The sequence below is a fragment of the Saccostrea cucullata genome, unplaced genomic scaffold, assembly GCF_032062105.1.
Source record: "Saccostrea cucullata isolate Sc308-1 unplaced genomic scaffold, CSIRO_AGI_Scuc_v1 ctg4038, whole genome shotgun sequence".
Lineage (NCBI taxonomy): Eukaryota > Metazoa > Mollusca > Bivalvia > Ostreida > Ostreidae > Saccostrea > Saccostrea cuccullata.
In genome coordinates, this window is record NW_026939026.1 from 67,526 (window position 1) to 80,523 (window position 12,998).

Here is a 12,998-nt window from a genome sequence, read left to right on the forward strand (position 1 = left end):
GGAGAAAAGGGAATCCTGTAATTTTACATGAATGCGTTTTATCCCATTATCTTACCTCGCATATCAGACTACTAGTATTCTGTAACAAACACTCAAAAATAATAAAGACTGTTATCTTTTCGATAAGATTTTTATGTCAGGCTCTAAAAACTGAAAATTTACCGTATTTATATCAATTTTTTAACGTAAGCAAACTTTTGGGATTGTTAACTCCTAGAGATAGATTTTTTTTATCCCACTTAAAACGTATTCCAAGCTTTCAAGTCGTGTTTGTTCACGGTAGAATTGTCATAAATATTATATTATTCCCAAATGCGCATAAAGTTTACAAAAAATTTGTTCTAGAAAAATCTTTTGAGCAAAAAACTTAAAAACCACCTGTTTTATTTATTCTCACGTGGGTTTGTCTAAATGCTGTTATCTGATTGGTCAGAGGGATTGGTGCCTTGTTTATTCTGTGTATTAATAGCAATTCCCGGTTATCGTTCTTGACTTCCTTATTTAGAAATCGTCCAGACCTGTTTAAAGCCATATATGGCGTAACTGATCAAAAAAATATATTTTTTAAAAATATCAAATTGAGTAAAGAATTATAGTAAATACATTTAAATTAAAACTTTTCATACAATTCTGAACACGGAGAACACCTCGTTTCAACTAATAATACGATTTTATCTTCTCTGTAATGTGTTATTTAAATCTTTCGTATTTTCTTCCGTCGGAGAAAATTCAGAGAATCCAAATTAAATTGTGATATCTTTATAACGCAATTGACTTAGATTTTGTAATTTACGGAAAAGTTCTATCTTTATAAAAAGTAATGATACAAATAATAAGTTCGTATAATTATAGTCCAATAATTTTCATTGTACATACGCCATATATGGCTTTAAACATAGGCAGGTTTTGTTTCAGTAAGTCAAAGTCGTGCCGCTTAGAGATGTTTGTATGTATATTTGTTTTTAAGAACACGGGAGGGTAAGGAGATCTAAGTGTCGTTCATAAAGTGTCAAATATTTTTACCCTTCATGCAAGACAATGAAACAGGTATTGAAAGCCACCTATACATGTAACACTCCTTTTTAATTTCAAATTCAATGAAACTATTACTGTAATTTTTCAAATGCAAGAGTACCAATTTCTTGTTTAATCATTTTAGATACAGGCAACTACACAACTTCATTCCATATTTTTAAAAACAGGTTTGGCGCAAGAAATATCATTCCGCAAACGCGCCCGACTATGATCCACCATCAGATTGTTCAAGTATCGATTTAAATATCCATTCCCTTGATTTACATAAAAGAAACTAAAAAGAAGGTTCGGTACGACTTTTCCGGATTTATAGGGTATCCATAGGCCTATCAAAATATTCAATTGTTTCAAATCCATGCTGATTTAAGTGGGGCTTAACATGCTTTTTGATTAGAAATATCCAGTAGTATCTAACTATTACCAATAGAGAATGATTTTGTAATATATGTTGAAGTAAAAGGGCACATAAAAAGGGCCCATTAAGTATTGCTTAAGTGCACTTGTCCTTTGTGTTAATCTCAGTTTTAAAGAACATAATTTCATATATAAACTGCATATGCTGATACATATTAATGAAAGCTCTTCCACTGAATGAACAATTTTGACCTTTGACCTCTCATCTAACACTTCATATATACAAGTAATAAATTTTCATGTTGCATTACAAAATAGTATTGTGATATAAATCACTCAATGTTATCAATCACATTTTTCTCGTCAATGGTAGCTAGTGCAGCAAACAAATCATCATCATCAATTTCAGTCTTCAACAAATGAATTTGTGGATCTTTGCTGGCTAGGCGCGAAAAAAATGAGGTTATTTGGGTGGGGTTTAACCACTGATTAACTTTGAAAACATGTTCACCATTTACATCTTTCTTTCTTTTCATATCCTCAGCAACTTCTATAGGGTTGCATTTTTTCCCAGTTGTCTTACCTTCTTCAAACTTGCGTACAAGAAAATTCTTGACACTTTCAGGAAATCTTGAAATTGTCTTGTTTTCCTTTAAACCCCATCCCATAGTATTCACTTGAAGGTCATTGGAACTACACTCAAATGACACGGTCTTCACTTTGCTTGAAAACACAAGTTCATTACACAGTTTAACCCACTGGTGTTTGATTTTATCAAATGTTGTCTCCTTCTGTAGCTGCAGGGAATGCTTGCCAATTAATAAATGATTTTCAAGTCCTTTGAAAGTAGCAAATTTTCTTACGCATCCTTCAACTGTGCAGTGAAATGTTGTAGGGAAGGAATCTACATGTTCCTCTTCTTTTACAATGCAGTTTGGTGAATTATTAACAGCCTCCTGAATATTAGTTGTTTCACTAAATAACTCTTGATTCATTGACTTTTGTCGCCCTTCAATTTTTCCAGTTAATCTTAAGGGTAAACTAAATCCTGATATGATTGTACAACCTGATTCATGGTATTTTTGTTTACCATAAGCTAACTTGTCCAGTGTTTCATAGGAAATGAATTGTCCTTTACCAATATTGTATGCTTTTTTCAAAATTATCCCATCTCTTTGGAATCCCACATAGCTGTAATCATTTACACCTTTTAATTTATGGGTTTTCATGGTTTGTTTGGAAGTGTCTATAACACATACAGCAATTTGACAACCAGCAACACCTTTATAAGAAAAATAGAAGTAGAAAGATTATTACATGGTATTTCACAAGATCCAATCTTTCCCAATTATTTAATAACAAAGTTTGCTATAAGCAATGTATTTATAAATGAATCAAGGCCAAATTTTGTTGAATTTTGACCTGTTTTATTAGACTTATATAGTCCTTAAATATGGCCCAGAAATGGGAAGCAGATTTTTCTATTAATCAGGTTGACTTGCACTCCTACAGAAGTGAATAAAATTACCTTTCCCTGAATCTAAAGCCGTTTTCATGTCTGAGGCTGTGACAATGTTGTTTCCGCTTGCCACCCAGGTTTTCATTTTTGTTCGCATGTGTGCTATCTTGGAATCGCAAAATGACTTCCCAGCTTGTGCTTCAGAAAAACAGTACTCCTTGATATGTATTCCTACAAAATGATACATAATACTGTCAAAAATTACCTTCTAGTGACATCATCATGATCTTGACATTTAGACTTGCAGTCAACTTTTTTGTTGTTAATTGTATTTAATGAAATTGTGTTGTTCTTTCACATATTTATTTCACATATTACCTGTTTTTTTGCTGATTTCTGGTAAACAGAGCCACAGTAATCCACAATGATAGCATCCTGCATTGTCGGAACGTAGACTTATATTTTGAATATGTGGCAGTTGATCTTTTATTGCACAAATCGCATCTTCCAGCAATGATGCTACGCAAAACCAGTCTTGTTTGACACCATCAAACACATGAGTGAAAGTCCTATGCTGCAAATCAAACCAAAATGATAACTAGATGAAGTACCTAGATTTATTAACATACCAATATTCATTTGTTAGGTAGAGTTAATTTTGTACTTATGGCCCTTTTGTTTTTCAACCAAATTTTGATTTAAAGTGCTTGCAATACAATTACAAAAATAATTATTAAAAAAAATACATGGAAATTTTTCAAAGAAACATGTGATGCACTTACACTAATTGATCCATCTTCAGCCGTATATATGCAGACAATTACGTGCCAATTTCTTCCTCTTTGACCAAACCAATCTGTTTGCTTTTCCCGATATCTCTGTGGAACAAATTTCATCGCCCAATCCATAACTAATACACATTGATTTTTATCTAGATGGTCAATTACATCCGTGCGATACCTATCTTGGTTCACTGTTCGTATGATATGGGATTTCCACCTGAGAATTTTCTTCATAGCTTCTGATATGATGTTGGTGTATTCATCTTTGTCTATACCATTGTCCATTTTGTTGACAATCTTATGCAATTCAGTACAGACATCTTTCAAAAGTTCACATCTGTCACACTTTAAGGAATGGAAATGGTCACACGGATTTTGAAAATCTTCATTATTACTGTCGCTCAAACTCCAGTTAATACAATGATCTGCGCATAGGTCTGATTCTTGAATATGGAGTTTATAGTCTGTTTTTAAGTAGATGCGACTTGAAGTTAAAGCTGTTGTTAGTTCTTTGTGTAATTCAGCGGACATCAGAGAATGATTCTTTAATGTATTCAAAAACGTATGGAGACTCTGGAAAGCCTCTACTCCATCTGCAGCTGTATTATCCAGCCCATGAAGATTTTTTCTCTTTGAGGCAGCACAGGCTTTTAGAATTTTGAAAAGTGAACTTTTTCCTAAAGGTTTGAATTCATTTTCTTTACAGAAAGCCAAATACATTTGTACAATCTGTGCATGACAAACAGTTCGAATGACATCTGGAATTCTGATCTTTTCCCCAGTATCAAACTCCAGCTCCCTAGTGCCGTAGGAAACAATTTGAGTGAAACAAGGATCAAAAAAGAAGTTGATAGCGTGTTGCATCTTTTCTTCATCCATTTTTTCTCGTGGTCTTCTTTCTCTGTCTTTCATGTCCAGGGCAGTTATTGAAGTTGATGTAAGTCTGGCTTGATCTATTTTGTATTTCGTTATTCCTGGTAGTCGTTGCATAATTTCATCTTTGGTTAATTTCTTGGACACCACCGATAGGATTTGGTTGCATAGTTGATTGTTTGTTGTTTCTTCATATATTCTCAGGATGGTGTTAATGAGATCATCTTCTGAGGGCTCTTTGGTTGATTCTGTAATTAGCTGCTTCAAGTTTGAAGACTGTCCAGGAGCTATGAGATTGAGAACTGAATCCACAGACTCCTCTGCTTTTCTTTTATAGTAACGTATGGTACTTTCCCCTGCTGATGAAATATCTGTGCGAAGCTGTGCACGCAAAGGGCTTGCCTTTCCACCAGTTACCATTCTCAATACTTCATTTGCATTCTGCAAGGTTGTTTCCATTTCATCACTATATGTTGATATTTGCGAGAGAGTTTGGGAATTTGGTACATCTGAATCCTGTAAGAAGAAAAATTAATTGTTAGAATGAAATCTGAAATAATTGTACATGTTATGCCAGCAAATTTATAATGATGTTTAAGATCATTTATTGTATTCCCTGGCTACGAAAGGCAGTGGCGTAGCATGCATCAAATATATGTGTAGGCACTAGAAAATGAAGCCAAAGGTTTCAATGAGGTGCGATGCGCTGAAAGGGGATAGATGCGATAGGGGGGTCAGTATATTAAAAAGTTTACTGGTAAGGGGAGGGGATCAGATTTGAATTTTTTATTACCTGAGAATGTCACTAATAATTAAAGCATACATGTACATATGTATAATTTTGCTATACTTGAGAAGAAGAGTTTTGAACATTTTTCCTATATATCTATATGTAAAGATTTGATTGCTCATAATGGCCCCACCTTACTCCCAGGGGTCATGATATGTCAGATATGAGCAAACTATAATTGAACTCTGATAATGTTTCCATACATTAATATCACCAATTATAGATTTTTCTTATGTAAAACTTTGATCAGCCATTGTGGTCCTGCCCTTTCCCTTGGGGTCATGAATTGAACAAACTTGAATCTACACTACCTAAGGATGCTTCAACATGAGTTTCATCTTTCCTGGCCCAGTTGTTCTGGAGAGGAAGATTATTTAGAGATTTTATACTATATATTCCTATGTTAACATTTGATCGGCCATTGTGGCCCCTCCCTTCTCCCTGGGGTTGTGATTCGAACAAACTTGAATCTACACTACCTGAAGATGTTTCCACATGAGTTTTATTTTTCCTGGCCATATGGATCTGGAGAAGATTTTTTAAAGATGCCATTAATTTTTCATTAATTCATAATTATCTCCCCTTGGAAAAGGGCTTGGACCTTCATTTGAACAAACTTATTAAAATACCCTTTACCCAAGCATACTTTGTGGCAAGTTTGGTTGAAATTGGTCATGGGGTTCTTGAGAAGAAGAAAATGTGTAAAAGTTTACTACTACGACAACAAGAATAACATACAAAGGACTAATTTTGACCAGAAAAGCTCACTTGAGCCTTCAGCTCAGATGAGTTAAAAACTGTATGTTTCCAGGAATTTATAATTGCTGCAGAAATTCAAGGAAAATTATACAGACACAAGACACTTCAATCAGAAAGGTCACTTGAGTGTATTGCTAAGGTGGTCCAACATTACTGGAAATAAAATACAAAATTGTTACTTACATTATCATAATATTGCAGATGACCATGTTCTCTCAGATCATATCCTAGGGACTCTCCAGTAGTACATACAGCATACTGCAAAATAAAATTTAAAAAAAATAAAAGAAGTGAGGAAAGGTTTAAAAAAAATTTTCAAATACAATAAAAAAACAAGAGGCTCATGGGCCACATCGCTCACCTGAGAAGCTTTGACCATTCTGTTCTTTACTAGATTTCCCCCTTGTAATACATATAGTGACCCCACCCTACCCCACTAATCATAATTTACACAATTTAATATCTACACTACCCAAGGATGCTTCCATATGAGTTTCAGCTTTTGAGGCCCTGTGGTTCTTGAGAAGAAGATTTTTACAGATTTATTCTTTATATTTCTATGTAAAACTGGGATTTCCCATTGTGGCCCCGCCCTACCCCAAGGGGCCATGATTGGATTAATTTAGAATCCACACTACCTGAGGATACTTTCATATAAGTTTCAGCTTTTCTGGCACAGTGGTTCTTGAGAAGATTTTTAAAGATTTTTCCTTTATATTTCTATGTAAAACTTTGATTCCCCATTGTGGCCCCGCCCAACCCCCGGGGGTCATGATTTGTACAATTTAGAATCTACACTACCCCAGGATGCTTCCACATAAGTTTCAGCTTTTCTGGCCTAGTGGTTCTTGAGAAGAAGATTTTTAAAGATTTTTCCTATATATTTTTATGTAAAAATTTGATTCCCCATTGTGGCCCCGCCCAATCCCCAGGGGTCATGACTTGAACAATTTAGAATTTACACTACCCTAGGATGCTTCCACATAAGTTTCAGCTTTTCTGGCCCAGTGGTTCTTGAGAAGAAGATTTTTTAATGACCCCACCCTATTTTTGACTTTTCTTGATTATCTCCCCTTGTGAAGGGACTTGGCCCTTCATTTTAATAATTTAAATTCCTCTTCACCCAAGAATGCTTTGTACCAAGTTTGGTCAAAATTGGCCCAGTGGTTCTTGAGAAGAAGTCACTTGAGCCTTTGGCTCAGGTGAGCTAAGAAATAAAAAAAATTATGAAGCATCCATATATATACATATATAATTAGTGGCCGATTTAAGGGGGCGCACCCAGCCCCCCCCCCCCCTCCCCCTAAAATTGTCAAAGTTAGCATCAATCAAAGTTTCGTCTGGAAAATGTAAATATGTCTACTTGCAGGGGCGTAGCAACAGGGGGGCCAGCCCCCCCCCCCCCCCACTTTTTTTCCCAACCTTACTTATAGAACAGAAATGTCAATTGAAAGCCTGGTTTACCCCCCTCACTTTTAGTGATTTACGGAAAATGTAGTATTAGAATTGGTAATAAAAGTTGTTGGCACTGAGAAAAAAATTTCAACCTTACTTATAGAACAGAAATGTCAATTGAAAGCCTGGTTTACCCCCCTCACTTTTAGTGATTTACGGAAAATGTAGTATTAGAATTGGTAATAAAAGTTGTTGGCACTGAGAAAAGTTGACCTATACCCCCCCCCCCCCCCCCCCCCCACACACACACACACACACACAATAGGATTTTCGACTTCGGCAACTTTTTCCTTTAAGCAACTTTTCAAGTTACTGTAGATCACTTAATTTTCGCCACACCTTATTTTCGCGAGATAGTCATTGACTCTTGATTAGCGAGACAAAATTTTCACGAATTGTGGTTATTGCTCTATATAATTGTAAGGAATGCTATTATACGCGAGAATTAAATTTTCGCGAGCACACTGTCTCGCGTAATTACGCGAAAATAAAGTGCTCGCGAATATATAGTGATTTACAGTAGTAAAAAGAATTCTCTGGCGGGCCCCCCCCCCCCCACTTTCAAAAACGATGCTATGCCACTGACTTGGTAGACCTCATTTTTACCCTACAAAATCTCTAGAATGCAGGAGCTTCCCGGGGCTGTGCCCCCACCAGGGGTTTGCCCTTGACCCACTGGGGGCCTCATGGCGGCCCCCAGACCCCTTGCCTTATTTTGGCGCCCCCTCTAACTCCAATTCCTGGATCCGCGCCTGATAATTATATGTAGCTGCAGATCTGTAGCATTATGGTTTTATATAATTTGTCTTTGACCATAACACTACAGATCCTGTAATGCAAAAAAAAGTGCAATTTACTGCACAATATTTTTTGCGCACTTTTGGGGAGAATTTCTCCACTTTCTAGCTAGCATTGGTCAATCAACTATCTTTCACTCCTTAATTCTATAGACACATTCTGAAGCCAATATGTACATTTGATCCATCTCCCAACCATTTATAGTTGTCTCTACATGCAATAAACTCATTTAAGTTAATTTTTTGCAATCTAACAAATTATTTTAATCAAGCGAGTTTATCACTTGAAGAGACGACTTTAAAAGGTTGGGAGATGGAAAAATATACAGATTAGTTAAATAATGGTCTTAGAATTAGGGAGTAAAGGGTAATTAACTGACCGATGCTGAAAAGTGGGGGAATTCTCCAAAAAAATCGCAAAAATTATTGCGCAGTCAATTGCACTTTTTTTTCATTATGGGCTCTGTAGCGTTATGGTCAAAGACATATATATAAAACCATATCACTACAGATCTGCAGCTAATATATTTGGCACTCATTTTATAGTATGAAGTCTCGTTTTACTAATTTTAGGGAGGTATTTTTTCTCTTGGCAAATTGGAAATTGTTTTCTTCAACTTTTAGTTTCACACAGACACATAAGCAAAATTGTTATCATGATCATTTGTCAATGCTTACTGAATACATGTATTGTGTTTATGAAAAGAATGATACACCAGTACTTTAAATTTTATGCTTACATGAGATAGAGAATCCTGTTCATTGTCTAAACTGGAGACATCTTTGCTGTAACTTTTCAGACAGCCTTTGCAAATTCCTGCATGAATAAATTCCATATTTATTACCAACAGCTTATTTTTTATTGGTACATTAAAATGATAAACATAGTTCAAAATCAATATTTCATATAATCTACCTTATATCTATAATTTTTATTTAATTGTGTTTTCTTTTATCATTCTATATATGCTTTTGATCCAGTGTGGTGATGCACTTCTCAATGTCAAACTTAATCACAAGTCATGTTACATTATCCTTAATATAGAAGTAATCAATGTTATCATTTTGTAATAATTGTTCATGCCCCCTTGGTGAATAAACATAATATATATAATCAAATATATGTACGTATATTTAATGTTCATCCAGAGAGTGATTTTAATTTTCCTCGAGTGAAATAAAAAAAAAATAAACAGATCTTGAAATGATAAACATGCAGTTACCTGAACCAATCACCAGTAACACTCCTAAACATTTCAAAATATTTCTGCTCATTATACCCGCACTTTCTAAAGAAAGTTCGGGTATATTGTTGTTACTCATGTCCGTCCGTCCGTCCGTCCGTCCGTCCGTCCGTCCGTCCGTCTGTCACACTTTTCTTCCCTGAACTCCTCCTACATTTTAAACAGTAGCTTAATCATCTTTTGGGAGATGGTTGGTGGGTTCATGTAGATGTGCAGTAAGGTTTCGGAATTTTGATTTTGCCCCGGGGGGTCAAATGGGGGTCGAAAAATGACGTTTTTTGTGCAAAAAGTCCCGTCTTCCCTGAACTCCTTCTACATTTTACTCAGCAGCCTAATCACCTTTTGGGGGATGATTGGTGGTGTCATGTAGATGTGCAGTAAGGTTTCGGAATTTTGATTTTGCCCCAGGGGGTCAAATAGGGGTCGAAAAATGACGTTTTTTATGCAAAAAGCCCCATCTTCCCTGAACTCCTCTTACATTTTACTCAGCAGCCTTATCATCTTTTGGGGGATGATTGGTGGTGTCATGTAGATGTGCAGTAAGGTTTCGGAATTTTGATTTTTGCCCCAGGGGGTCAAATGGGGGTCGAAAAATGATGTTTTTTTATGCAAAAAGCCCCGTCTTCCCTGAACTCCTTCTACATTTTACACAGTAGCCTAATCATCTTTTGGGAGATGGTTGGTGGTGTCATGTAGATATGCAGTAAGGTTTTGGAATTTAGATTTTGCCCCAGGGGGTCAAATGGGGGTCGAAAAATGACGTTTTTTATGCAAAAAGCCTCATCTTCCCTGAACTCCTCTTACATTTTACTCAGCAGCCTTATCATCTTTTGGGGGATGATTGGTGTTGTCACGTAGATGTGCAGTAAGGATTCGGAATTTTGATTTTGCCCCGGGGGGTCAAATGGGGGTCGAAAAATGATGTTTTTTATGCAAAAAGCCCCGTCTTCCCTGAACTCCTTCTACATTTTACACAGTAGCTTAATCATCTTTTGGGAGATGGTTGGTGGTGTCATGTAGATGTGCAGTAAGGTTTCTGAATTTAGATTTTGTCCAGGGGGGTCAAATTGGGGTGGAAAAATGACGTTTTTTATACAAAAAGCCCCGTTTTCCCTGAACTTCTCTTACATTTTACTCAGCAGCCTATTCATCTTTTGAGAGATGGTTGGTGGGGTCATGTAGATGTGCAGTAAGGTTTCGGAATTTTTATTTTGCCCTGGGGGTCAAATGGGGGTCAAAAAATGACATTTTTTATGCAAAAAGCCCCGTCTTCCCTGAACTTCTCCTACATTTTACACAGTAGCCTAATCATCTGTTGGGAGATGGTTGGTGGTGTCAGGTAGATGTGCAGTAAGGTTTTGGAATTCAGATTTTGCCCTGGGGGGTCAAATATGGGTCGAAAAATGACGTTTTTTGTGCAAAAAGCCCTGTCTTCCCTGAAGTCTTCCTTAATGTTACTCAGAAGCCTAATCATCTTGTAGGAGAGTTAAATATTTTGAAAATTATGTAAAACATCAACGTCAAGGGGTAAAAAAAAGCATCACATGCTGGGAAACACCTTGAATTCTTATGAGTAATTAATGTATATGTCAAATGTGAGAGTCATATCTCATCTCAATCAAAAGTTATAAGCAAATGCAACATTTTTGAAAAGTAGAGGCTTGACCTCTTCAAGGTCACAGAGTAAAAATCATGATTTATTTGGAAAGGTCTTATCACAGGTAATAATATACATGCATTATGATATGAATGCCCTAACTTTTCTCCTTCAAAATGATGAATTTATAACAATTTAATTTTTTTGCAAGTAGGTCTAACTTCTAGGTCACAGGTAAAAAAAAACAAGATTTGTTTGTGAAACACTATGCGCCCGGCAGCAACAAAGTTCAAAAAATCTATTTTTAGCATATTGATCACAGTCAAGGTCACAAGGTCATTGACCATGGTGTCATTCGAAAGAACTTAATCAATGGAGTATGCATACCAAATATGAAGTCTCTATCTCCTATGGTTCAAAAGTTATGGCAAAAAGTGTAAAGAGCTATTTTTAGCATATAGGTCAAAGTCAAGATCACAAGATCATTGGCCTTGCCCGTTTGAAAGGACTTTATCGATATATATGCATACCAAATATGAAGTTCCTATCTCCTATGGTTAAAAAGTTATGGCAAAAAGTGTAAAAAGCTATTTTTAGCATATAGGTCACAGGCAAGGTTGCAAGATCATTGACCTTGATGTTGTTTGAAAGGATTCTATTAGTGGAGTAGAGCATACCAAATATGAAGTCCCTATCTCCTATGGTCAAAAAGTTATGACAAACAGTGGAAAAAGCTATTTTTAGCTTATAGGTCACAGTCAAGGTCACAAGGTCATTGACCTTGATGTCATTTGAAAGGACTTTATTACTGGAAGATGCATACCAAATATGAAGTCTCTATCTCTTATTGTTCAAAAGTTATGGCCAAGGTTAAAGTTGACAACAGACAGACAGACAAACAGATAAAAAGACAAACAGACAAAAAGACAAACAGACAGGACAAAAACAATATACGGCCTTTGTGTCCGGGCGCATAAAAAACCATGCCATTCTCACAGGTAAATACTAATACATAAGTTTAATATTCAGTAGATATGACCATGATGACCAAGGTTAAATTCATTGAGACAGATGGACAGTCTGACATACAAATATACATATTTCTATATGAATTGGGTAAAATTGGCCCAGTGGTTCTAGAGAAGTTAAAAATGTAAAAAGTGGACTTATAAAGATGGACGACACGTCACGACAGACGTTACATGTTAAGGAAACCAAAAAGCTCAAATGAGTGTTTTGAAAGGGTTAGAATATGGTTACAGAATTTGAAAAGCTGTTTTTTTCATGCAGAGATATGCATGACCAACATATTCATGTTTTATATTTTCTTTAGTAATTTGTTTGTTTGTTAAGAATACATCTCTCTTGGGAATTTTTCCCTCATATGGAGACACCACCAAATAATAATGAAGACCAGATGTGTTTGTGAAACACTGATGTCCCTGTATGGAAGCCTATGGCGAAGGTTGAAGTTTCTCAATGCATATATGTCAAACTCAAAGTTCAAGGTCAAAGGATTCAAATTGTTAGTATCAGAAGAAAGTCTTGTCACAAGGAATGCACATGTGAAATAAAGATATCCCTAGTAATTCCTGTTCAAAAGTTAATTGCCAAGGTTAATTTTTTTTAAGTGGTTCAAACTCTAGGGTCAAGGTCAAACATATTTATAATTGTTAACAGTTCACAATGAATACACATGTTAAGCATGAAAGCCCTAGCACCTATTGATCAAAATTTAGGCCAAGTTTAAAGTTTGGTATTTTTCTTGTAAAAATGTGTATCCTAGGTCAAGCGATTTCAGGTAAGAATTAATGGTACCCAAATAAAAGGTCTTAATTGTCACAGGAAATAAA

General features: G+C 35.7%; 1 protein-coding gene across 1 annotated transcript; it reads right to left on the reverse strand.

Annotated features, from left to right (window-relative positions):
• Window positions 1-1,612: 1,612 nt before the first annotated feature.
• LOC134252133 (uncharacterized) lies at window positions 1,613-6,291 on the reverse strand. Its single transcript, XM_062734570.1, has 5 exons — window positions 6,236-6,291; window positions 3,631-5,019; window positions 3,227-3,422; window positions 2,918-3,079; window positions 1,613-2,671 (listed from the first exon to the last, which is right to left on the reverse strand). The coding sequence occupies exons 2-5, from the start codon at window positions 4,960-4,962 to the stop codon at window positions 1,722-1,724; spliced, it is 2,640 nt and encodes an 879-aa protein (XP_062590554.1). The 5' UTR covers window positions 4,963-5,019; window positions 6,236-6,291; the 3' UTR covers window positions 1,613-1,721.
• Window positions 6,292-12,998: the final 6,707 nt, after the last annotated feature.